This window comes from Podarcis erhardii (genome assembly GCF_964252035.2).
Source record: "Podarcis erhardii genome assembly, chromosome: 2".
In the NCBI taxonomy this organism is placed as follows: domain Eukaryota; kingdom Metazoa; phylum Chordata; class Lepidosauria; order Squamata; family Lacertidae; genus Podarcis; species Podarcis erhardii.
Genome location: NC_138498.1, coordinates 38839903 through 38863771, shown reverse-complemented (window position 1 = coordinate 38863771; position 23869 = coordinate 38839903). Strand labels below are relative to the sequence as shown.

General features: G+C 43.3%; 1 protein-coding gene and 1 long non-coding RNA gene across 7 annotated transcripts in view; one reads left to right on the top strand and one right to left on the bottom strand.

The window, feature by feature from the left end:
• The window catches only part of GLP2R (glucagon like peptide 2 receptor), a 40110-nt gene that overhangs the window by 10097 nt on the left and 6144 nt on the right, over window positions 1-23869 (bottom strand). For 2 of the 5 annotated variants that reach the window (XM_081850797.1, XM_081850796.1), the window contains exons 2-6: window positions 21055-21391; window positions 7004-7094; window positions 4312-4416; window positions 3412-3533; window positions 1237-1343 (exon numbers count right to left, since the gene is read on the bottom strand). In XM_081850797.1, coding sequence (XP_081706923.1) covers window positions 1237-1343; window positions 3412-3533; window positions 4312-4416; window positions 7004-7094; window positions 21055-21123 — 494 coding nt within the window. In that variant the 5' untranslated portion in view covers window positions 21124-21391. Of the gene's footprint in view, window positions 1-1236; window positions 1344-3411; window positions 3534-4311; window positions 4417-7003; window positions 7095-12309; window positions 12449-21054; window positions 21527-23869 lie in introns of those variants that run through there. The other 3 variants (XM_081850798.1, XM_081850799.1, XM_081850800.1) reach the window with 3 other exon arrangements.
• Window positions 2-15170, top strand: LOC309335737. Of its 2 annotated transcripts, XR_014153687.1 has the most exons (4): window positions 2-1046; window positions 3201-3316; window positions 12393-14035; window positions 14546-15170. It is a non-coding gene; the product is annotated as an uncharacterized lncRNA (long non-coding RNA). The 2 variants fall into 2 exon arrangements; XR_014153688.1 differs by lacking the exon at window positions 2-1046 and having other exon boundaries at window positions 2295-3316.

The following is a 23869-nucleotide window of genomic DNA, read 5'->3' as shown; positions in this document are numbered from 1 at the left end:
AAGAAGAGAAGCATCCTCCTAAGAATCCACTGAAGCTGGTTTTATTCTGATCTGAATAACCGTATGTTCTTGCCCTGCTGTAAATGTTCTTCCTTCCTAGTGGGGGCTTAGTGGCTATGGGTGCTAAGGACACTTGGGTCAGCTAGGCCTGCACGTTGTGCCAGTAGCATAATTTCTGTCTTATCCCACACTGGGCTGAGCACACCTGACAACCAAGAGTATAGGAGTTCCCATCTCTGTTGCTCATTTTCTGTGAAGCAAGAAAGGAAAAGAGGCAGTGGGAAAGTTGGTGTGGTAGGTGTGGTTTACAACATATACTCTCTGCAGAGAACTGCAGAGCCAGGGATGCCTGCTCCTAAATAAAAATGTGTGTGTGTGTGTCCCTCCTATAGGGCTGATGAGCAAGAGGACCTCACTGCTGCCATTGCTATTAGATGTCCTCATGTTGCAGCAGAAAAAGACAAACACTGCTTAGGGTGGAACGACATCTCTCATCTCAGCCAATAATTTGCTAAGAATAGGAGTGCTGAGACTAGTGGAACACTTACAGGAGAAGATCAGCAGAAGGGGGATGCTTAACTCATGCTGGCTACAAAGATTCCCACCCACCTCTGCCATTTCCACACTAGCTGGGTTCATCTCCAGTTTTGGAGCACAACTGCTTCTCTGGGGAGGGTTAGAAACTGCTTGTGTGAACATTTTCAGGGGAGAATCAGTAGGCAGGCAAGCATTAATAGGAATCATGTCCAATTAATTTATTCTCTCCTGTGGGCATTGCTCATTTGTTGCAATACTTTTGTGAAGGAAACATTAGATTTGGAAGCTTGTTAGTCAACATCTAGTTTATTCCTTGCACAAGAGCCTACTTACATTATGCAATCTTTTGCCTTCTTTTATAATGCTCAGGTAACAGGTGACCCACTGATAATATCTGATCACCACTCTATCACTCTCAGCTGCCATGATACACAATGCAATTAAAACTGTACAGATTTCATGGTCTCATAGGTGTGGTATGACCAGGGCAACTTCAGCATTATTATTAGGTGAGCAGATCCTTTGATTGATCTGGGAAGAGGGAAGTTTCTCTCACTTTGTCCAGGATGACACCAGCCATCATTTAACGTTACATTATAATGCAAACCCAGGTCTAAATCCCAGCTCCTGGCAACTGGAAAATGTACCACTGGGTAATTCCAGAACACCATGTTTTACTGAAAGGTAGATTATACTGACCTGAGCAGCATCAGTATGAAAAGCGCTAAGACAAGGGAAACAAGAGAAAAAGTATATCCCACAGTATAAATGTACAGGGTGGAGATCCACAATGTTTGTTCTTCATCCTAAGAACAGCAGAGAAGCAAAGGAGTTAAATTGATGTAAAGTTTGGAAAAGAGATCATGCCAGGAGAGAAAATTCTGAAGAACAGCAATGAGAAATTTGTGGTCCTCCCAGTTTTGTTGGACATCAACTTCAATCAGCCCCAGTCCTATGTTCAGTGGCCAGGGATGATGGGTGTTGTAATTGAAAAACATCTGGAGGACTACAGGTTTCTCATCTCATCTGTAGAAGATCACTCTAGCACATAACTCAGGGCTCATTCAGACTTCATTTTGTGCCATGTTTTTAGGCACAGGTCCAAGTTTTAAAGCTCTGTGTCTAAGCATGGTGTGTGTGTTTTTTGTTTTTTGTTTGTCTTGGTGCTTTCCCCAGGAAAACCTGCATTTTACTGCTGAATTAGAGCCAATCGGCAGTTGGGCTTTCCATGGATTGCTGTTTGTCTTGATTCATACCTAATTAACATCTCCTCTCCTATTTTTCTAAACATTCCTACAAGCCCTCACTGTTTTGGAAACCAGATGTGTTTATCAGACATTTGTGATGACCTATTATTAGTCATTACTTAAATGGAACCTCTGGTTACCTGCTGCTGAGGGCAATCCATATGACAAAATTATGATCTCCTTTATGCTGTTTTACAAAGGTACCTAGGTATGCTAGGCTTGATAGTCTCCTCTCCAGTGGTAGTCCCCATTCCCTCAAAATTCCCAGGACCAGAGCACCACACCTTAAGGTGCTGCCAGTGAAAGGAAATCCCCCTTCTCTTGTACATATGGAAGTGCATTCTGCTTGTACAGCCAGGAAAGAGAGAGAGAGAGATGATCTGCCCATTTTGTTTTCCCTCTTCCTGAATGGACTTCCATGTGGGAATGTTGAGGGTGGCAGGAGAGGATATATTGTTTATTAATATCCTTCTTTACTTAGTAGAGTTTACATTCCCCTTCTTACTCATAGCAGAAAGCTGGTTGCAGGCTCGTTAGAACCTCTTACTATTATGCAATTCAGTCTGCCTCAGATTGAATTGTAGGTTCCTGGTAAGATCCCCTTTTAAATCCCTCCTAAAAGAATAAAGACACCACAGTCTTATTCATAAGTAACAAAAAGTAGTTTTACTTACGATCAGTGTGATCCCTGAAGCCAGGCTGTAGACTTAAAATTACAAACATATGCAAACAGGTTTATCCCATAAGGGAGATGATCTGGAGGACTGCTTGGCTGGCAGCCAGCAGTTCAGTCCAGGAAGTTCACAGGATGAAAGGAAGATGGAAAAGAGGGAGGGTGGCAGCATGCCTTGGCCTTTTTCCAGTTCTGGAAAGATCAAGCCCACCCACTAGTCACATGCAAGGAAGGATGCTCCAGCCAGGTGTAACAGGAAGTTCAACTGGCTGGACCAACATCCCCTTGCATGTCCACTCTAGGAAAACAAGGAATGTTATATTTGACTGCTCCCAGTGGATTACATCCCACATTCCACACTTACATTCTGTGAATCATTTTGGAAAATGTCCCAGATGTGCTCTATCTGTGACCTAGATTAAAGGTTATACTCATTGTTTTGCAGAGTTCCATATTATGTGCATGTAACTCCTATCCATATGTAACTAGTAGGTGGAAAGTGTGTGTGTGTGTGTGTGTGTGTGTGTGTGTGTGTTTAAAAAAAGCTAAAATCCTCATGAGAGTTCATTACATCTCAGAGTAGTTTTATGTGGCTGGAATAGTTATAGGTGCAGATTCCCGTATGAATTTGTATGTACCATATGGAAGAAAAGGTGAAAGTGAAACTTATTGCTCATTATATTTATATAGTGCCTGTCTTTTCTAGTGGCTTGACTCATTCTCCTCATATCTTTTAGAACCAGCTCAGCAGTCAGAAATCTAAGAAATGTTGGGGGGAAGAATGTGCTCAACCTAAGCATCCAGCCTGAGTTGACCCAATTCTCTCTTCTAAATAAACACACAGACTACCCATTTTCAGGTGAAGTACTCAGTGGAAACAATTTGATCAAGAGGATTTCCAGAGGGGATTAAGCAGGTTACTGTATTAAACCATAAAAAGGCATCTCTACTCACTTTTCTCTGGTAGTGGCTGTCCCCAGAACATTCAGTGCGGTTATCCCAGACCACAGTGGAGTTTTCAACTTTTTTCCAAATCCCTTGGTCCAAGCAGATTCTGTATACGTTTCTTGCACTTCCTAAATGTAAACAGACGCAGGCTCAAAGGTCAAGCTACACATTTCATTTTTCAGACATGGTTTAGTGCCGTCATCCTTTCATCACTTGCCTAGAGACCCCTGAAAATGGAGACTTGGCTGGATGTATGTGGCTCTTTGTAATGTCTGTTTATTTGGGAGGTAACTGTAGAAAGCTTAATATTTATCAATGGATTTACACTGTCAAATTCTCCTAATTCCTTGTTTCTAAAGCCCCTGTCAGTGCTTAAACCCAGGGGATAAGATTGTATTTCACTTAATTCCATCTTACATGCTTTCGATTATTTGTGCTTGGGGTTGAGAAGCAGTCATTGATATTGTATAATTAACCAATTCAGGACTGCAGATTCCAAAGGGGGATTAAGTAAATCTGGCCACTTTCCCTCTTTCGTTCTTGTGTGATCTCATTGGCTCCTTTAAAGCTTGCTTGCTTGCTTGCTTTCCTCCCCATATTGTCTCCTCCTTACTACTATAGGAGTCTGCTGACGAAATCATGTTTCTACCTTGGCTGTACATCATAATCCATACATCATACTATTTATGGAGTGTGGCAGAACTGGATTTCTGAGTATGTGTCAGGAGAGATTTGATTCAAGTATTTCTTTAAGAAGCTACCCTACGCCATCAATGTTGAAGCGTTTCAGTTAGCAGTTTCTTTGCACGACTAGGATACCCAGTACAGAACTCTAGAAGGAAAGAAAAATGTTCTCATATATATTACAGCTTTGCAATGTGCATATATTTCCAAGTCTTGCCTTACCATTTTCTATCCATGGTAAATAATGTGGGCAGGGAACCGACACTATTCCTGGAGGTGAATGAGGCCAGCAAACAAATTCATCAAAACTCCCATTGCAGTATATTCCTGAGAGAGAGGAAGAGTCTTTTAACATTCACTAAAGGATGCAGGCAGCTGATCACCAAGGAATGCAGTGTGTTCAAACCAAGCCACACTGATAAGATACATAACTCTTGCACATCTTGTAGCATTTAAATTAATACCTCTAAATGAAGTTTACAGTTTGATCATAAGCAGGGCTCAAAAGCAGGAGGGGATGCAGTTCCACTTCTTTGCAACAGACATAACAGAATCTGACCAAACTTGAAATGAAACCCTCTTACGTTCCTTTTTCTGCCACTTTGAGCACTGAACGTAAGACTTACAGTGAAGCATACCAGCAGCCACCCTTGTGCTAAGCTGCTACTTGTGCTACTTAGATAAGCATTTCAGCTAGATATAGATGGTGATTTAGATTTCAAGCAAAGTTCTCAAGAACATTTATCAATCAAACTTTGGCGACGGGGGCATGAATGGAACCAAGGCATCAAAATTACTGAAGCGAGCAACCAAAGCAAGCACGAAGCTGGCTGATTATCATTTTGACTACATCATGACCACATATATCAACAGGAAATGAATGTAGGTGAGTGAGAACAAATATAACAAGATGTTCCCAAGAGGCCAAATGGTTAGTTGAAAGGATTAGAAATGAATAATCAACAAAATAATGGTGATAGCATTCATACAGAATACCTCAGTAATTTTTATGAAAACATATAAATATTATTATCTTGGCCAGATCGCATCCTCATACCAAATGTCAGCAGGAAATGAATTAAGATGACTGACAGAAAATGAAACAAGATGTTCCCAAGGAGGTTCAGTAAATATTAACAACAACAAACAGACAGTTGCATAAATTATCTCAGTAAACAGCCACCTTAAGGTAGTAGTAGAAAAGTACTATTATCACAACTGTATTAAAAATGAAAGACTGAGGCTGAAGGAACAGTGGCTTGTCTATGCAAGTACTTGTTTGAGATTATATTTAAACTACTTCTGTTCCAGCTCACACTCCCAGTCTGCACTGCACCAGCTTTGACAATACTGTTGACTGTCAAACAAACAAGAACATGTCATAACAAATCCCTCTCCCTCTGAGAGACTGAGGATACCAAGGGTTTAATCCTTAGGCCCTGAGAAGGATATTCTCAGGGCAACATATCCAATATTCCCATCCCCACTGCCAATGAAGCATTCATTGCCCTGACCCAACTGATGGTAGATGCCAAATGGGGGCCTTTCAGGGGTGGTCAGTGGCGTAGCGTGGGTTGTCAGCACCCGGGGCAAGGCAAGTAATTTGCGCCCCCTAACCCCTGGATTTTAGCACTCGAGTGCGAGCGCGCCCCCCCAGATGTTGCGGCCGGCCCCCCTGCACCCCCCATGCTACGCCACTGGGGCTGGGGGCGAGCGAAGGAGCCAAGGACCCCCCCTTAAGGCTCAGCAGGAATTTATTAAATTTATTATTTGCGGCGCCCCCGCGGGCCGAGGCAGCCGAAGCCCCCTCCCCTCGGGCGCTTCCCCGCCCCCTCCTCTCCTTGGGCTGTAGGTGGAGCCCGCGCTCCGAGGCGCTCCAGATCGGGGCTTGGCGAGCGCCTCTCCTCCCCCCGGCCTGGACCGGGGGCTTCCAGCCGCGCTCCGTCCTCGCCCGACCCCCCCCCCAGCTGAGAGTTGCGCTGAGAGCCGGAGCCAGCGGCGCCCCCTTCAGCCGGGAGACCCTTGCCCGCCCGCCGGCTTCCTCTCGGAGGGTGTTGGGGAGCGCAGGGCGCGGCGAGGCCCCTCGGAGCTCTCCTCCCCCCCAGTCGGCAGAAGCAGCCGCCGCCTGTGGCTGGGCCGAGGGGATGGCGGCGGCGGCGGGGTGCGGAGGCTGCCCGTGCCGGCCAGGCGTTGGTGGCGGCGGCGGCGCTGCTGCAGCGGCTGCTCCTCCTGCGAGCAGTGAGTGGAGCGCAGCCGCAGCGGCGGCGGCGGGGGGCGCGCGCGCACTAGGGCGCAAGGCTGGCGGTGGCGGCGGGGAGCCCGGCGGAGGAAGGAACTTGTCCCTTCCCTCTGGACTCGCGCCCCCCCAGAAGTTGCGCCCGGTGCGGCCGGCACCCCTGGCACCCCCCACGCTACGCCACTGGGGGTGGTTCAGGGGTGTGGAAGGAGACTGAGAAAGTGACTTGACACCAAAGGATCCAAAAGCTGTTCTGATCCCGCAATATGCCGTCTTAGCATATTCAATAAAATACAGCCCATTCTTCTCCCTATCCTGCTCACCAAATTTTGACCATTTCTTGCTCTTTATACTTGCATCCATTTTGGTGAGAAGCCCTACTACGCATGATCTTTTAGCTACCACAGGGCAGTATTCAGCTAATACATCCCACCAATGCAAGGATTTTCACTTGCAAATGGGACTTTCATTTCTCTCTTCCCCAAATCTGCTTCACAGGGTTGAGGGAGCCCCTAGAATAGATTGCAGGGAAAGAGGGAGAGTGAATGCTCCACTGCACAAGCAGAAATCTTTGCATTGACGTTAGGGTCATGTACTGCTGATTTGGATACAACACATTTCTACAAGCTTCGCAAACTATTATTTGTGCGTTGATGATGGTGAAGGTTGCTTTCTTACCTGGGCTGATCGCAGACTCGTGCAACATTTTCAAGCATGCTTCTTTATAGTTAAGCAAATTCACTCTTATTTTCTCATAAGATCCTTCAGCCTGCAAGCAAAGAAAACATTGCATATGAGCCATTTGAATATGGAAGTTAGTTGCTTCCCAAAAGGTGTGTTAAGAGGCTAGGGAGAAAGCCGTTGTTGCTGAATGTAATGTAACACAATTGGAGAGAGAGAGAGTCCCAGCCTTGCAGAGGCAACTGGATGACCATAGGTCAACGCTTGCTATGATTGAGCTTAAAGAAAAACAAACGAATTTGAGGATCAGAGCCCTACCTGAGTTGGAGAAGGAAAGTATGATAGATTTCCTCACACAGGAATTTGCTGATTTTTGGGACTTGGACTTGGGTCAAGAAGAGATTAAAACTGTGAGGGCCTTCAGACTTGGAAGAGGAGGGAAAAGGGAGAGGAACAGAGTGGGAGACTGTTGGCACTCCTGGAGGAGCCTGGAGGTACAACAGCCAAGAGTGGAAATTTTTAAAGACGCCCCGAAATACCTTTTGGATCTTAGGTCTAACTACAGAGATTTGGCTGCCTTGCTGAGAAGGAATAAAATCATCTTCAGGTGGGAGGTCTACTCTTCAGCTTCAAAAGAAGGAAAATAAAAGGAAAATAAAAATAAGATCAGTAGAAGACAAAGTAAAGTTTTTGTATAAATATGAAGAAGATCTGCAGAAGGGACTTGGAAAAGAGCTAAGAGCATCGGACAGAAGATCACCAGGTTGATGGACTATATGAAACTGGCGGAAATGACTGGCAGAATCCGAGACCAGGGAGAAGAGTCGGTGGAAGAAGACTGGAAAAAGTTTAAAGACTATTTATAGAAATATTGTAAAATTAATGAATGTTAGAAAAATGTTGGAATGAAGTTATATGGCTTTAGTAGAAATGTTATAAGGAATTAAGTTTAAATAGATTATTAGAGTATTAGGGAAAAATAAGGTTAGAATATGTTAAGATAATTATAGGATAGAAAACAGAGGAAGATGGAAAGGAATTGCTGAAACAATCAACAGAAGTGGAATACAAAAAGGGAGGTGTGAGGAGGTCGAAACAAGTAAATGAAAGATATGACATTGAAATTGTATGATGTGTGTTAAAGTGTTTTTGTTTTTGTTTTGTTTAGTTTATGGTGTCAGTGCTGTGTAATGTTTTTATATTGTATTGTATTGGTTTTTTTTGTTTGTCTTTTTTCTTTTTTCTTTCTTTTTTGTAGTGTTTAAAAGTAATAAACTTTTTTTTTTTTTAAAGGGTGTGTTAAGAGAACGAGGTCAGCATTTTATATCTGTATTCTGGCAACAGCTCGCCCAATTTGGTTTTGAGTGCCCCAACACCACACAGTAACAACCCACACTTCTCCCACTAAGCTATTCTCTTGGGGAAACATTTCTTCCAACACGTTTCCCTCAACAAAGTAAATAGGACATGTTAATTGCCAGTTACACAATGTTTGACATGTCAGCTCTTAGGCACTGTGGCAGCTTAGTGAATGGCTGATTTTTAACATTGGACACGAAACAAAATGTTACCGGATGACAGATTGAGACAGCTAAAGTGGAGAGGCTAAACTTAAATGAGAGGTTGTCTTCAGGAGTTGCATCCAGTCAAATATAATAACCCTTCCCTTAGTATTTGAGGTGACACATTGTCAGTTTACCAGTGGCCAAGCAGTCCGAAGGACGCAAGTTCATACTGGCACCTCCATGCTCTCTTCTTACCCCGTTTTTATTCCCTAGCAAATGTTCTTTAGTTTTCTTTATTTAATTACACCCTGAATAAAATATGCCCCCCCCCGGCAGGTAAGCCCCACCCTACATAATCGATCACAAGACACAGTGTGCACACACCATTTGAATGGCAATGCCCATCAACTCCCCACCACCACCACCTCAAATATGTTACTGGGAGGGCCAAATGTACTTTGGCCCCTAGGAGTGGCTTCTATGCACCCTGCACTCTTCAATCATTCCTTCAGGTTCTTGCATACCTCCATACTGAGAATGGGTTCTGGTGTGGTGGGAACATAAGAAGAGGCATGCTCAATCAGATCAAACACTGATCTAGCCCAGCATCATGCTTCACACAGTGGCGAACCACATGTTTATAGAAATCCTACAAGCAGGAGTCTTCTCCCACTTGTGCTCATCTGTAGCTGGAAATTCAAGGGGCCACTGACAGGCAGATTCATGGAGGGCAAGTCCAGTTGCCTTTGAGAGCCACCTACTCAGCCTTGCCCAACTTAGTAACCTCCAAATAATTTTGGAGTACAATTCCCATCATCCCTGACCATTTGCCATGTTGGCTGAAGCAGATGGGAGTTGTAGTACAAAACATCTGGAGGGCACTAAGTTGAGGGAAGGTCAGAGTAGCTGAAAGTGACGGCTGATTCTCATTGTGAGGGATGCTGTGGAAGAGGACAGAAGATGGAATTAGCATAAGGGATATCCATATTAATGGTGTTTATAGACTTGTTATAATTTCTGGAATGTATTGAAAGACTGGAATGTATTACTGATGTCTTTGGCCTCCTTTTTGTTTCTGCTTCAATATTTCATAGCTGTTTTCTGTGATGGTTTTGTTTTATTCTTGATTATCTATTTTAATAACATAAAAGAAGAAGAAAAATGAACATTTTTAAGGACACTTAATATAAATCCAGTTTTCTAAGATCTCCCAAACTCAACTGTAAATAATTGCATCCGCTGTGACTTTGCTAACTGCTGTATTTAGATAGTTGAAATCATCCTCTAAATACTAACTAGAGGTAATTCACCAGACCTAAGCCAAAATGTCAGGTATAAGTGGAGCCTACTTTTAGACCTCTGGCAGTATTGGCATACCATGAAGTCTTATTACACCACAAAAACTGTGCCCTGACTTCTCCCTGGAAGGACAGATCCTGAAGCTAAGGCTCCAATACATTGGCCACCTCATGAGAAGAGAAGACTCCCTGGAAAAGACCCTGATGTTGGGAAAGATGGAGGGCACAAGGAGAAGGGGACGGCAGAGGACGAGATGGTTGGACAGTGTTCTCGAAGCTATGAACATGAGTTTAACCAAACTGCGGGAGGTAGTGGAAGACAGGAGTGCCTGGCGTGCTCTGGTCCATGGGGTCATGAAGAGTCGGAAATTACTAAACGACTAAACAACAATAACAACAACAAAGCGTGTGCAGAATTGTATTGTTAGTATAGCATAGATATAGAACAGCAATTGAACACTACCGATTTTCTCCAGTTTAAATGCTACAAAAAAATTAGTCTGTGCATACACTCCTATAGTCTTCTCTTTCACATCACTCCAATTCTTGTATTTTTCTGTAAGGGGGAAATCTGAGAAAAGCAATTTCCTACTGCATCTCCAACCAAGTGCACCACTTAATCCCATACATTCTAGAAAACGAGATAAAACAATGGATGCACTTGGAGAGACACAGACCATGCTTAAAGCATGGAAGGAAGAAGCAGGCAAACTGTCCTCAACCCCAACCCCATCCCAACTAATCCCACTAGCTCACCACCCACTTATCCACCACACAGCACAAAATCTCCAGATAAAAACCTGGCAAGCCAAAGGCCTATATGGCCTAGCAGACCTCTACAAAAATAACAAACCCATAGTGACACAAGAAATTCAAAACAAACTAGGGGACACCCAAATACGCTGGCTAACACACCACCAACTGCACGCCTTCCTAAACAATCCAGTAGTAAAATCAACAGCCACTAGGCCCTTGACCACCTTCTAAAATCATCTCATAACAACAGCAGGCCATGGCAAGAGGATGGTATCCACAATATACAAAACACTGCTCCAAAGCCCCACAAAACCCCTAGATGCAATCAAAAAACAATGGGAGGACGACCTAGACTACGAAATTAACTCCACCCAATGGACTAGAATGTAGTCTAAACCTACCTTTAAATCCATATCGCGAAAAGAAAAGAACTCTGAAACTCACTTACAGATGGTACCTAACACCATGGAAACTGGCGCTGATACGCCTAGGAACCTCACTAAAATGCTGGAGAGGATGCACCTCCACAGGCACATACCTCCACATGTGGTGGGAATGCCCCCAAACCCAACTCTTCTGGACAGCAGTCATACAAGAAATAAGCAAAATAACTAAACAGGTACTAGAAGACATCCCAGAATTGACCCTACTGAACATTTTCCAAAATAACAATGCCCACTCACACTATAAAGAGCTCATAACCCATCTACTCTCAGCAGACAGAGACATCATAGCCAGACAATGGAGGGACCTGTCAGGATTAAACATGGAACCCTGGTATCAAGTAGTATGGGAAACAGACTTAAACAGCTAACCAATAGACTGAAACTGACACAAATACAGTGGTACCTCGAGTTACAGACGCTTCAGGTTACAGACTCTACTAACCCAGAAATAGTACCTCAGGTTAAGAACTTTGCTTCAGGATGAGAACAGAAATTGTGCAGTACCTCAGGTTAAGAACAGTTTCAGATTAAGAACAGACCTCCAGAACAAATTAAGTTTTTAACCCGAGGTACCACTGTAGAAGAAGACGCTCCCCTTTATCACATACACAGCCCAACAAGACAACAACACGAACCCACCGACAGCATACAATTCAATATGGCTAACTTAACAACCCCCTGCCCACGCACAAACAAATCAACCATACCTTAGGCCACCCCAATCTCTCTCACCACCAAGGAAACATAACAAGCTAATTGAAAGAGAACCTACTCAAGTGACGCTGACACAAAGCCCCACACATACACTAAGTAAAAGAACATAAGCTTTACCACCCCCTCTCTCCCATCCCTCTTCCTTTTCCCCAACTCTATACTGCATATAACACCAATGTCTTACAACAAATGTAACTGATCTGTAGAAAACACAACCTGAAGAAAGAGACAATGCATGTGCTTTTGTAAACGAGGAAAATCTTTAATAAAAAATATTTTAAAAAAACAAATGTAAATGTGACACATCTGAATGTGATTCTGTGTCACGGGGGGAAACTGACATTCTCTCCACTGCTCTCATAAGACAGACAAGGGAGTTTTGATCAACTTTGACTTGAAATTTACTAGTTTCACAAACTGCTATTCCTGATATAAGTCCCTTCCACCACTTGAGCATGCAGAAACGCAATATATGCACCGCCTTCCTCAATATGACGTGAAACAGAAATGCTGACCTTGGCAATAAACTTTAATGTCTGTGAAACATCAACACACACACACAAACTCTACAACTTCCCACTTACATTTTTCTTTCCTTCTTTCTCTCATATTGGCCCTCCTCCCATGTTTTACCTTTTCTATCTTTCATTCCCCTTCTATTTTTCAGCGCAGAGCCAAGCTAACTGCTGACTTCTTTGGGGGAGACAGAATCTTTTCTGTTACGCACTTGACATCTTCTGTTCCTGATCAAAGCAGTTTTGGTGTGTTGACAGGTTTTATCTTATTGCTGAGGCATTGCTGTCTACTGAAATGACAGGCGTATAATAGAAACTCTTCTCTACTGGCAGCTCCACTGCCGTTGCAAGGTAGAATATTCAGAGACCTCAGACATATACATTCCTCTTTCTCAACAACTGGTGCCTCCCCTCTCCTGCTGATGTTTGTCCCTTAGTAAGTCTGTCCACTTGAACTCACAGTAATCTCATGTTCAGAATGGGAGCCCTTCCCAGAACAGTAAACCAAAATTTACAAATGCAGGAGTGTTGATTAAAGCTGTAATCCTAAACAAACTTACAAGGCAGTAAGCCCCTTTGAGATCAATGGAACATATGACTAGGTAATCATTCATAGGTGTGCTGTAAGTGATGCTAAAAAGTGGTTCTAAAGCCAAAGGCAATATTTTGATATTTATGTAACTTGATAATTGCAAAATTAGAGTCACCATCCCATTTTTGCCTACCCTCTAAAACTGCAAGCTAGAACAATATAACCTCATTTGGTACCATGCTAGCTGATTTATATTTAAATGGGTACTTATTTCCCAACTTTCTAGTCTGTTGAAGTGGACAAAGTTGGGAAATGTAGATTTGTGAAAGTGCAGAAAAGCCTCATGCACTCTGAGGCCATATATTTATCATCAATATAAACTGGTTTAGCTGCCACAGCTTCCCCTCAAAGAATTTTGGAATTTTAGTCTAGGGATCCTACATAAACAATTTTTCATAAACTTACAAAATTTCCCACCCCCCAGACATCCCTGATAGCGTCCACTGCTGTTAAGCACAGACTTAAATGTGAGGAGTAGGCATGCTTTAAAAAAAAACAGACCAATTATTGAGGATTTTCTTAGGTTACAATACTACAAACATTGTTCCTACTTCTATTATCATAAAGTGCTTTCTATAGATTGGTTATGTTCGATGTGAGACTTTAATGTTGTTGAGTAGGCATGCTTATAAATTGTTGGAAGATATCCAGTTTTAAGGGCTGAATTCTCCTGCATCAAAAGGAAATCAAATTGATTGACTTGAGTGACGATACGTCTGCCTACCAACTGACACTTCCTGAAACTGGCATGGTCAGGACGTGACGCAAATTTGATGGTAGAAGGCCCCACTTAATAAAGTGAATGGAAATTGGTCATTTATCATCCATATAATATGTAATTGTATCTTGCGGCAGCAACGGTCCTGCAGGGTGGATGAGTGATGTTTTTGGTTAAAATGGTCCATTAGCGTTCTGTTGTCATACTGACTCCAAGTGTCATAACCTCTGGTTTTAAACAATGAAATATGACTGATTGTCATTAATTGGCTTGAGGGCAGCCGCCTGAGTTGCAACCCAGTTAAGGAAAAGTACTTGAGTTGAAGATGATGGAAGGGATGTCTGCAATCTAATGCAATTTACTTCTTTAAACCAATTTAACTGCTTTCGCTTTCCTCTACAATATTCTGCAGATTTTCAGCTGAGTGAAGTTGTTAAAGATCCTTAGTCTGCCTGCCCAAAGAACTACCGTTCCCTATTATACAGGTATGGCCTCTTCACAGCTGACACCCTCCAACACACACACACACACACACACACACACACACGTACGTGTACACGTCTGGAGCGGAGGGGGAGTCATGGGAAGGTGAGAAAGCCCTGCTAGATCTGGCCAATGGTCCACATAGTCCATCATCCTGTTCTCATAGTGGCCAGTCAGATGCCTCTGGGACCTGAACACAAGTATTCAGTATTCAGAAGCATTACTCCTTCCAAGTGTGGAGGCAGAGCATAGCAATCATGGTTAGGAGCATGGAGTGGCCCCAGAACTCCATAAAAAGAAAAGGATCTTCAAGCACTCAAGTTCCTTTGAGGATTAGCATTGACTGTTCAACCATGCCAGTTTATACGGCAGGTGTGCCGCTATTTCTGTTGACGTACACAAGGCCTTTGATTCTTTGGTTTAACTGGGATCTGGAGTACGTCGCCAGTGTTGATTGCATGTGTCATTTAATTTTTTTCATACTAAACATATTTTTTTTTACATCCATATAGGAATTGGAAGTATCCAAGAGAACCTTTGGGATGATCTTAACCAAAAATGGAAGATGAGTTACTTTTGGACAATTGCCCAAATGGCCGGGTCAGCGTTTTGAACAGATGCCCACCCTTGCAATCTCCCTTGAAAGTGACTGCCCATACAGAGAAGTGTTCCAGGGGAAAAGATGTTTGTCACAGAGCTGAATTAATGCCCTTCCCACATGTGTGCGATGTCTCGAGCTGTTAACAGCTTGGCAAATGTCCCTGGGCTGGCAGGGAGACACTGAACAAAATGCTTCCCTTAAGCTTCAGTGAGGAAGAAACTTCGTTCCAGGATTGGTTGCTAAATTCTTCAAGAGAAGCACAGAATATGAATAGAGTTATCTTTTCCTGTTTTCCTTCCAACAATTCCCTGAGCTTCGCACTGTGAACTTTTGACCTCTTTGGCCAACTGTCTGCAACTTGATCATTCTGTGCCCTCCGTTTGGCAGAAACACACTCTCCTGCCATGCTCTTGTGCAGTCCAGTGGGATTTGCGCAGAAAAAGTGTCTGGCAGTTTGTGCCCTGTGTGAATGAGTGGGCGTGTGCATTCAATTTAAATGATCTTCCTCAGGCATTAAAACGAGCCAACCCTCAGCAGCTTTCTGTCTCCATCCTTCATCATGTCCCAACACTCTTTCTGACTCTCTTCCTTCTCCCAGACTCTCTGAACCAAAGCCATCCTTTCCCGAACATCAAAACCCACAGCTGGGCAAGGCCTGCATTAGGACACACCAAACTGTCACAAAACAGCAGCAAGCTTTTGAGTTCTCTGAAAGCCTTCACCAGGCAAGATGAAATAGTGGGTGGTAGGAATGGAGGACTAGGGAAAATACCCCCATTATAAAAAAAAAAAAAACTAGTCTGGATGTTGTAGCCAAAAAGGTCAGCTTGAATATGGCTGCATACAAACCATTCATTTAAAGCACATGGCTTTCCCCCAAAAATCCTGGGAGGTCTTGTTTACCCCTCCCAGAGCTACAATCCCCAGGACCCTTAACAAACTGCAGGTCCCAGGATCCTGTGGGAAAGTAATGTGCTTTAATGTACTGTGTGTTTGCAGCCTATGTCTCTGCTACGTGCTACAAGCTTCGCAGTTTCCCATTCTCTAGTCTGGCTGCTTCTCTATTTTCTAGCCACAACCCCCACTGCTGTTTCAGTTTTAAGTCTTCTGCCACATCATCTGGGTCAGAAAAGCCACAGCACCTCCAGATTTGAAGGAGAGAAATAAATCTCTCTTGCACCAAAACAGGCAGCTTATAAATCTTGAGAACTGATCAGAGAGGAAAACCGATAACGCAGAGGGTCGATTAATGAGCCCAGTGTCGAGAGCACAAAGAGTCACTTGATGATCATTCAAGATAAAACTATTTACAAAAAAATCACGAGAGAGGAATTCTCCTTTAGGGACAGGAACCAAATGGATTTTTCCCACCTACTCTTTCCCCCTCTCTGCTTCCCCGCCCCTCCCCAAATGTAAGCGATGAGAGGAGGTTTGTTGGTCAATGAACCTTGTCTTAAGAGGCATGGAATGGGGATGACGCAGTTGTTTTGTGGAAAGCTCGCTGGGCTCCGAAAACAGTTTGGCTTTCAAATGAACAAGGGGGATAGCAAGCAGCCTTGAAAGGGCAAATCAAGAGTGAGCCTACAGGTGCTCTTCATCTCCTTGGGCTTAGTGTCAAGATGCATGGGATGTTCATTGGCCATGTGTAGCGTTCTCCATGACGGTGTCTGTGCGTGGGTGTTCACAAAGTGCAAACAATTAATTTTTTTGGAAAATGTGGCTGTAGAGGCCCTTCTGTGGGTGGGGGGGAGGGAGAGGCTCCTTAACTCTATCCCACCAGTGCAAATGGGCACTGGCAAGAATTTTTCCACTGGACGCAAGGAACAGGTTAATTCCTCCAAATAATTGGAAGAATGGCGGGGATAATTTGATGTAGCACTAGGGAGATTGCTCTGTCAACACAAACATTTTTGCTTGGCTAATGGAACAACCTCCCCTCCCCTCATGTGCTGTTCTGTAGTTTCTCCCACTCCCCCCTAAGCCAATTTGGGGGTGCATGGGGATGGGGAGGGGGGGAAAGCCCAGTTGTAATAACATAAGTCCTTGCATGGGCTTCTAGTAGCAGAACTGGTTAGCTGAAACTGGGCAATCATCTGCCCATTTTGCCTCATATCTCAGGTTCTAAGTATGTTTAAAATTTACCATGTGGGCTTTTTAAAGCTGGGAATCTGGGGGTTATTCAGTGGGGCAAATTTTCCCCTCCCCCTTGTGGATGCCCATGCTGTGGAGACTCCAGTTTGAAGCAGTTTGCATCAAACAAACAAACAAACATTGGGTGGGGGTAGGCTCCTTAACCTTCTCCCCTCTTCCATTTTACATTTTAAACCAGGGCTGGGAAACTCTTGGCCCTTCAGATATGGCAAATAGTAATGCTGTTCTCACCAAGACCTTCAAATATGAAGTCCCCACCCCCTTTGTGCCTATGGAATTATTTAAAAGACTTGCATAAGACCAGAACATCAAAAATCAGGCATTACACATTTATAAATTGAATGTTTAGGTAATCATTTGTCAAAAAAGGTTAGGTGGAAAATGACGGGTAACAGCTTTATCCACATATAGTTTATCACTCATGCTAAGTTTCTTCATACTCAATATATGTTAAATATAATATTTCATTTTAAAACTAGTCCAGAAACATCTGGAGATTCCCCATCACTGTGCTAAACATTCTTCCCCGTTAATTGCTTTCCCTGCCTTTTAAAACATGGCTGCTCTCTATTCCTTTGTTTTATTTTTAACACAGAGAAATGTCCTTACTTGCCAGGTTGCAACCTGGAGATTCTCCTTTTAACTTTTGAAATGTGTTGCTGAATTCTACTCCTCCCTCCCTTGGTGCTGTTATCCGCTTCTCTCACCTGTCCACATGTGCCACGAGGGATAGGAGAACGTGCCCATTTCTCATTCTCTCATTTTCCAATCTTAAGTTCAGCTCTGCACATTTCCACATCAGTTTCTGATTTTCTTTTTTTAAAAAAAAATAAAACCCTTTTAAAAATTCATCAGCATTTTAGTGCCACTTTCTCCCGATATACACATTTTTGTGAAGCAATTTTTTTTCTGAACACAGCACATTTTTGTTTGTTATCTTTGCATTTTTGTGCATTTTTATACCCTAGTACATCTGTTTTGTACACATCACTTGGTTGGGGAAATGCATTGCAAAATTCAGAGAAGAGCGATTCCCCGCCCCCCAAAAAAGTGCAAATCAGGTGGTGCAAATGCGAATGGCATCAAATTTCTGCTCCATCTATATGTACCACCCTGCAGAAAGATAGGGGTCTCGACAGCAGAGATAAAGGGGAAATGGTTACTGCCCTAGGCTTCCAATTCTGAAGCAAATCCAAAATAAAGGAGGGCTCTCCACATCACAATCTGGCAATTCCACGCCAGCTTCAAGAGGGTTTCTGTATTAACAAAAAACACACCGTAAGAATGGGAAACAAAAATCTCGCAGGAGGGGGAACCCATTCACTTCATTTTAAAAGATTTTTACGCAATAACATGCAGCCTTTTCTCTTCCGTCTTCTTGTTCCTCTGGCTCTGCTGCCTACAGAGGCTAGTTTCTCCACCAGCCATCCTCCCTACAGCAGTATTTTCAGTCCTGACTATGGCCCAGCTCTGAAGCTTCAGTTAAATGTCTAGTGCTATAGCCTGGGGGTGCAGAAGGAGCCTGCTGGCAAGGAAGCAATTTCTCTTATATTAATTATTGTGATTATGACTATCACCACCACCACTGATTTATGAATCACCTTCTAAACAACCATCTCAATGTGATTCACAGTAAAGATTTCTTGAGGTCAAAGACAGAGAAGAACAAGTACTGAGGGCACTTCCAGATGAACTGCTTACTGAACATGCATCCCTATTTGGTTGCTGGGACACCAGATGACGTTGCACCAAAGCAAGTGTCACTCCACACTTTCCGTTGCATTTTCTTGTCACCTTCCTTGCTGCAAAAAGTCTGACTCCTCCCCCCCCCCAAAGCAGGTTTGCTGCACAATCTGCATGACCTCAATTTAACACTGTGTGATTGAATCCCAATCCAGAATAGTGACTTCAGAATATTCAAGGGGCCTTTCTGGGCGACAAAAGTAAATAGCACTGCTGCTCATGCTATTCTTAGCACTAGAGCAACCCTAGCCTGACCCTGAGAAGCAGTGCGCTCTTCGGTACCCTTGCAAGAGATGTGGTCAGGTTCTTCTTCCTGTACGGCATAAGAACTAGGCTGCAGGGGTCTTGGCTGCTCAGAGCATCACACACACACAGAGAGAGAGTATATGAGTACTCTAGCACAGCCTCCAGCTACACTTCTTAAAAAAAAAAAAAAAGGATGAGGAAAAGTGTCACAAAGTGATGGGGCAATGCTGAAACAGCAGCAACCAAAGGCTGTCGGTCCTGGCTGGCATTTCCCTCCCCATATTGTTGTCCTCCCTTCCCCATATAACATGAGTACATCTATTGCAGTGAGTCTGGCTTGGGTCATTCAGTGCTTTCTGAGTCCAGATCTATCCACTTGAGCCAAGGGGTTCTCTTGTGAGCACAAAACACAAATTCACAGCTAATATGAAGGTGTTATTACCTGGGGATAAATTGCTTTTTTAAAAGAAGGAGGAGAAGGAGGAGAAGGAGAAGAGGAGGAGGAGGAATTAACTCTTCTGACAACTACTGATCACTTACTTCTGATCACTTCTATGTTTTAGTTGGCATTGTTAGCTGCCCGCTAAAACTTGAGAAGACTCATTAGCCCTGTGCAGGTGGTCAAAGTAGGGGCAATATATGCACAGAGCATGATGGATCAAGAACTGTGCTTGCTGGCCATGCCCAGTCTTCACCCACAGCTCATAATTTATGTGTTCAAACATGTGCAGTTTCTAAGCATACTGTGCATACCCTCCATTTTCGCATACATCCATGCTGGGGTCAGGGGCCTGCACATTACATTTTACTGCCTGAGGCAAAGGACAACATGACACTCCCCACCAACGTAACATTCTAGATACAAAAGCTGAGCAGACTGGCAGCTGAATCTTACTTTGACACGGGCAACAACAGGAGAGCATCCTCCACTGCACCTGTGGGCAGCAGACTAGCTTATGGGGCTCTTACAATGGAGGCTTCATGCGATGACAAACTCTATCCACTTTCCTGCCACTATCATCTGCCACCTAAGGCGGCTGCCTCACTCTGCCTCATGGTGAAGCCGGCACTGCATGGATGTTCCAGTCAATATGTGGAAGTCGGGTTATAGTGGCTCTTGTTTTGCCTGTGTAGCAGTGCCCATGCTGCTGCATCAGAATAAACACCTTGGGTTAACTTGTGACACCAGGGAGCATCTACAGGTAATCTTGGATTGGCATGGCAGCCATTACACCCTATCTCAGATCACAAATGCCACATTTGCCAGGACTATGACTCACAGAACTCACCTCTTTGTTAAGCCTGTTGTCTGCCTTGCTTCTAATCAGCTGGTAGCTCAACAGAACAAATGATATAAATATGATGGTCCTTCTCTACCTAGGAACACTAATTGACAATCTCTCTCTCTTTCTCTCTCTCTCTCTCTCTCTCTCTCTCTCTCTCTCTCTCTCTCTTAAAGCACCTTGCATAAACCAAGAGATGTTTTGTAATTACATCATCCATGCTGAAAGTCTTTCAAAAGGCAACAGAGCTGACTGAAATCTAGCCTTTTGAGTCAACGGGTGACGAATTCACTTGGTTCTCCATGAAAATATGGCTTTTCAAAATTTGCAGGCTGGAGGCACAAAGTTATCTGAATGAGACTGCTATCCAGAAGGTGGTTTAAGGCATTACACTTAAGCAGCAACGTGAATGGAAAATGTGCATCTAGAGGGAGAATAGAGGTCTGATTAAGTGGTAAAATAAGCCAACAGTTAAATGTTCCGCACGCATATGCTGATGCTATGCATTTGTTGAAGCTATGGAATACAGCAGACTTTTAATAGGTTTTTAGAGCACCTATGAAGGTTTTAGCGGTGGACACAAAAATATATGTTTATAGACACTGTTTCTCATGTCTCCTCTGTGAAGCCCAAGATGTATAGGTGGTAGAAGGGGGGCGGGGAGGATAGCAAAAGTGAAATGAACAAGTTGGAAATGGACAACATTTAAAAAATAAACCTGTGCTGAAATAAATGAAGCCTGGTCTGGAAAATCTGAAATCACACATATAGTGTCTCCAATAGCAATTGTACAGGAAAAGCAATAGCCGGCAGGGAAGAGGTAAAGAACTTGTTGTGCAAAGCCTTATAAAAACAAGAAGTTACATGCTGCACAACATACCGTTAAATAAGCTCCGCTTGTGAACATGCCGCACTGTTTTGCATATGCAGAGATGTCAGCCCAATGGAACATTTATGTTTTAAAATGTATCATTGCTAAAACGGCAGATTTTCTTACCTGTTTGATCAGAAACAGCATTGTGATTGCAAAGACGGGTGTGGGACAAGTCCCAGAGTAGAGCTTCATGGTGCAGAAGAATACTGGGTGTTCCAGTGTGATCCAGGGTGGCAAATTTGTATACTCAAGCAAGTCACTGACTCTTGCAACCCAGTTAGCTTGTGATCTCCTTTAGCAATCTCCGTCACACCCGCTGTGTTCCTTTGAAAATATCTCCACTTTCAAAGAGTGACTCTTTACCCATTAGAATAAGTTCCTGAATGTCAGCAAAAAGCAACAGATAATCAATCTGCTCCAACCTGCAGAGTTCTTAGAATCGGGTTTCCTTTTGCTTCTTCTGTGTTGAAAGAAAAAAAGGGGGGCAGTGAGAATTTAGTATAAACTTTACAAGCACATCTGCTTTTTGTTGCCGATCCTCTCAGCCAATGAGGAATAAGAAAAGCATCACGAAGGACTCAGGATTGGAGTTCTGTTCTCATGACACTCCTAAGTGCCCACTGATTTGGAAAGGACTTGTGTCACTGGGAAACTTTATCTGGAAGACGGTTGATGAAAAGGTGGTCCTGGAGCAAATATGAGCATGGAAAGCCTATTTCTGCAGCAATCTGACAGGCCATTTCCTGAACAGCTGCCAATATGCAGGCAGCTGAGCGATATTCTTTAGCTCTGCCCCCCCCCACTGCCGCCCCAAGGTGACTGGACAGAGACTTGAAATATGTCAGCTTGGGGCTGAATGAGAAGAATATATAGGAATCAATCCTGTGGACTTGTTAATTTTTTTGCATTCGAGCAGCTCAGTCTACAGGGACCTTTTTCCTACATCTGATTGTTTACAATTGGCTTGTCCCAAGAATGCTGAAGGTGATTAAACATCCTGGTTGAAGGACCTGAATGCAGCAGGCAAGGATTTATGGCCATCAATGTATACTAACTGGAAACCAGGAAGCTTATTATAGTTATTTTTAAAATATATTTACAATATATATCCTGGAAAGTAGTGACAAAGAAAAGGATCTGAGTTCACGATGGATAACCTTGCAGAAAATACTCTTTGATCACAATGCTGTGATTTGGATTGTTGGGTTTACACTTGTGTGTAAGACTTGCAAATCCGAAAGACTTTGGGCAGAACTAAGAGACCTTTGACCCTCCAGGGGTTATTAGACTCCAACTTCCATCAGCCCTAAGCCAGTGTGTCCAATGGTTTCCCACCCCTGAGCTCTTTTTTGCATTAGCATGGGTCTGCAGTTCAATTTACCACTTACTGGCTGCACTTCAGAGCACAAACAAATCCACACAATGCAGTGGGCACCCAACCCATACACTGATTGCTCACAGATGCAGAGCTGTTGGTGTCCGAGTGAAATCTGCATTTGCCACTGTGGTCTTCCAGCACATTTAAGAAATCTGACATGGGTTCATCTATAGAGATGAGTCTAAAGGACAGTATAATTACCAGTTCTCAAAGACGCTTGCATGATCTGCTAGAGGCTGTCAAAGAAGATAACCCAAGAGTCAAACTAGACATACAACACGTGTGTGTTTGAAGCTTGATGGCCACTTTGCTTATTGAAAAGTAGCTTCAGGAGGGAGTGATTTAGAGCATAGAAGGTTTTTTTTTGGGGGGGGGGGAGAGATTATACCCACAGGCCAATTTTCAGCTCCAAATCATGCTCATTAAAGGTGCTGTCGTTCATGCTGTGTTCCAGACCAGCAAACTTTGCTGCAAACCTGAACATGGAACTTGAAGTGGGGAGCTGGTGGGGTTTTTTTTTGGTTTGTTTGTTTTTTGTTTTTTTGTTTTTTTGAAGATTTAGAATATTGTCCAAAAGAACTCATCCCATTGCTTCTCTGCTCAAAGTTGCCCCATCCTAAAGTTGCTGAAGTAGAGTCTGGCCTTCAGCACAAGTCCATCATCCAGTGCATATTGACTGTTTTCTATCAGATTATTCCAGTTTAGACCAGCATGATCCCAAGTATGATCAGAATCAGAGGTCCTGTCTTCCTCACTCCAGCCTTAATAGCACCCAGCAACTGAATTGCTCCCCACCATCGAACTGCTGCACACACCACTTTCCTTGGACCATTAGCAGAAAGCCCAGCTGCAAGCCTTCGTTAAGAAGCCCTGCCAGGCAGGTGTATAGAACCCTGCTGAATAAACATTGCTAGTTTCCAAAAATAACATTTAAGTACTCTTATATTTTGCAAATCAAGTGTATCTATGCAAACGTTGGGTAATTTGTATAATGTAGTCTGATGAGATTTGGGTTTTGGTGAGTGCAACAAAGTGTAGAAAGTTCAGTAGAGAACTCTGCCCTACGAATTAGTCCCCCTATATCTGTGGGAAGTCTAATGAAGCACAGTATGTTCTGTAAGCTCTTGATATGTGTCACAGCCTTAACTCCTGACTCCAAAAGGTGGGGGAAATAATTAGGTAGCAGCTATTTTTTCACTGATCTTGACTAATAGGGTGGAATTGGTTGAAAATGGAGGCTGATTGGCAAATGGGGAGAAAACATTCATTACACGAGTTTTCAAAAGAAAGGGAAGGCGTGGGAACAATGTAATAAGGAAAGCGGACATGAACAAAGTCTTTAAATGAGCAGCATTTGAATTTCAGCCAGATTAAGGTGGTCGGGGGGGGGGGGGATGGAGCAGTTCCCCCAAATAAGGTCCCCCTTCTCCAAAAAGGAACACCCAAAGTAAAATACAACAAAAGAATAATATTTTAATAAAAACTAACAAATTTGTAGGAAGCACTCCATTTCCCTATTCCAGCTGATTTATATGTCCTTCTGTATCTTCACAAAAAGCC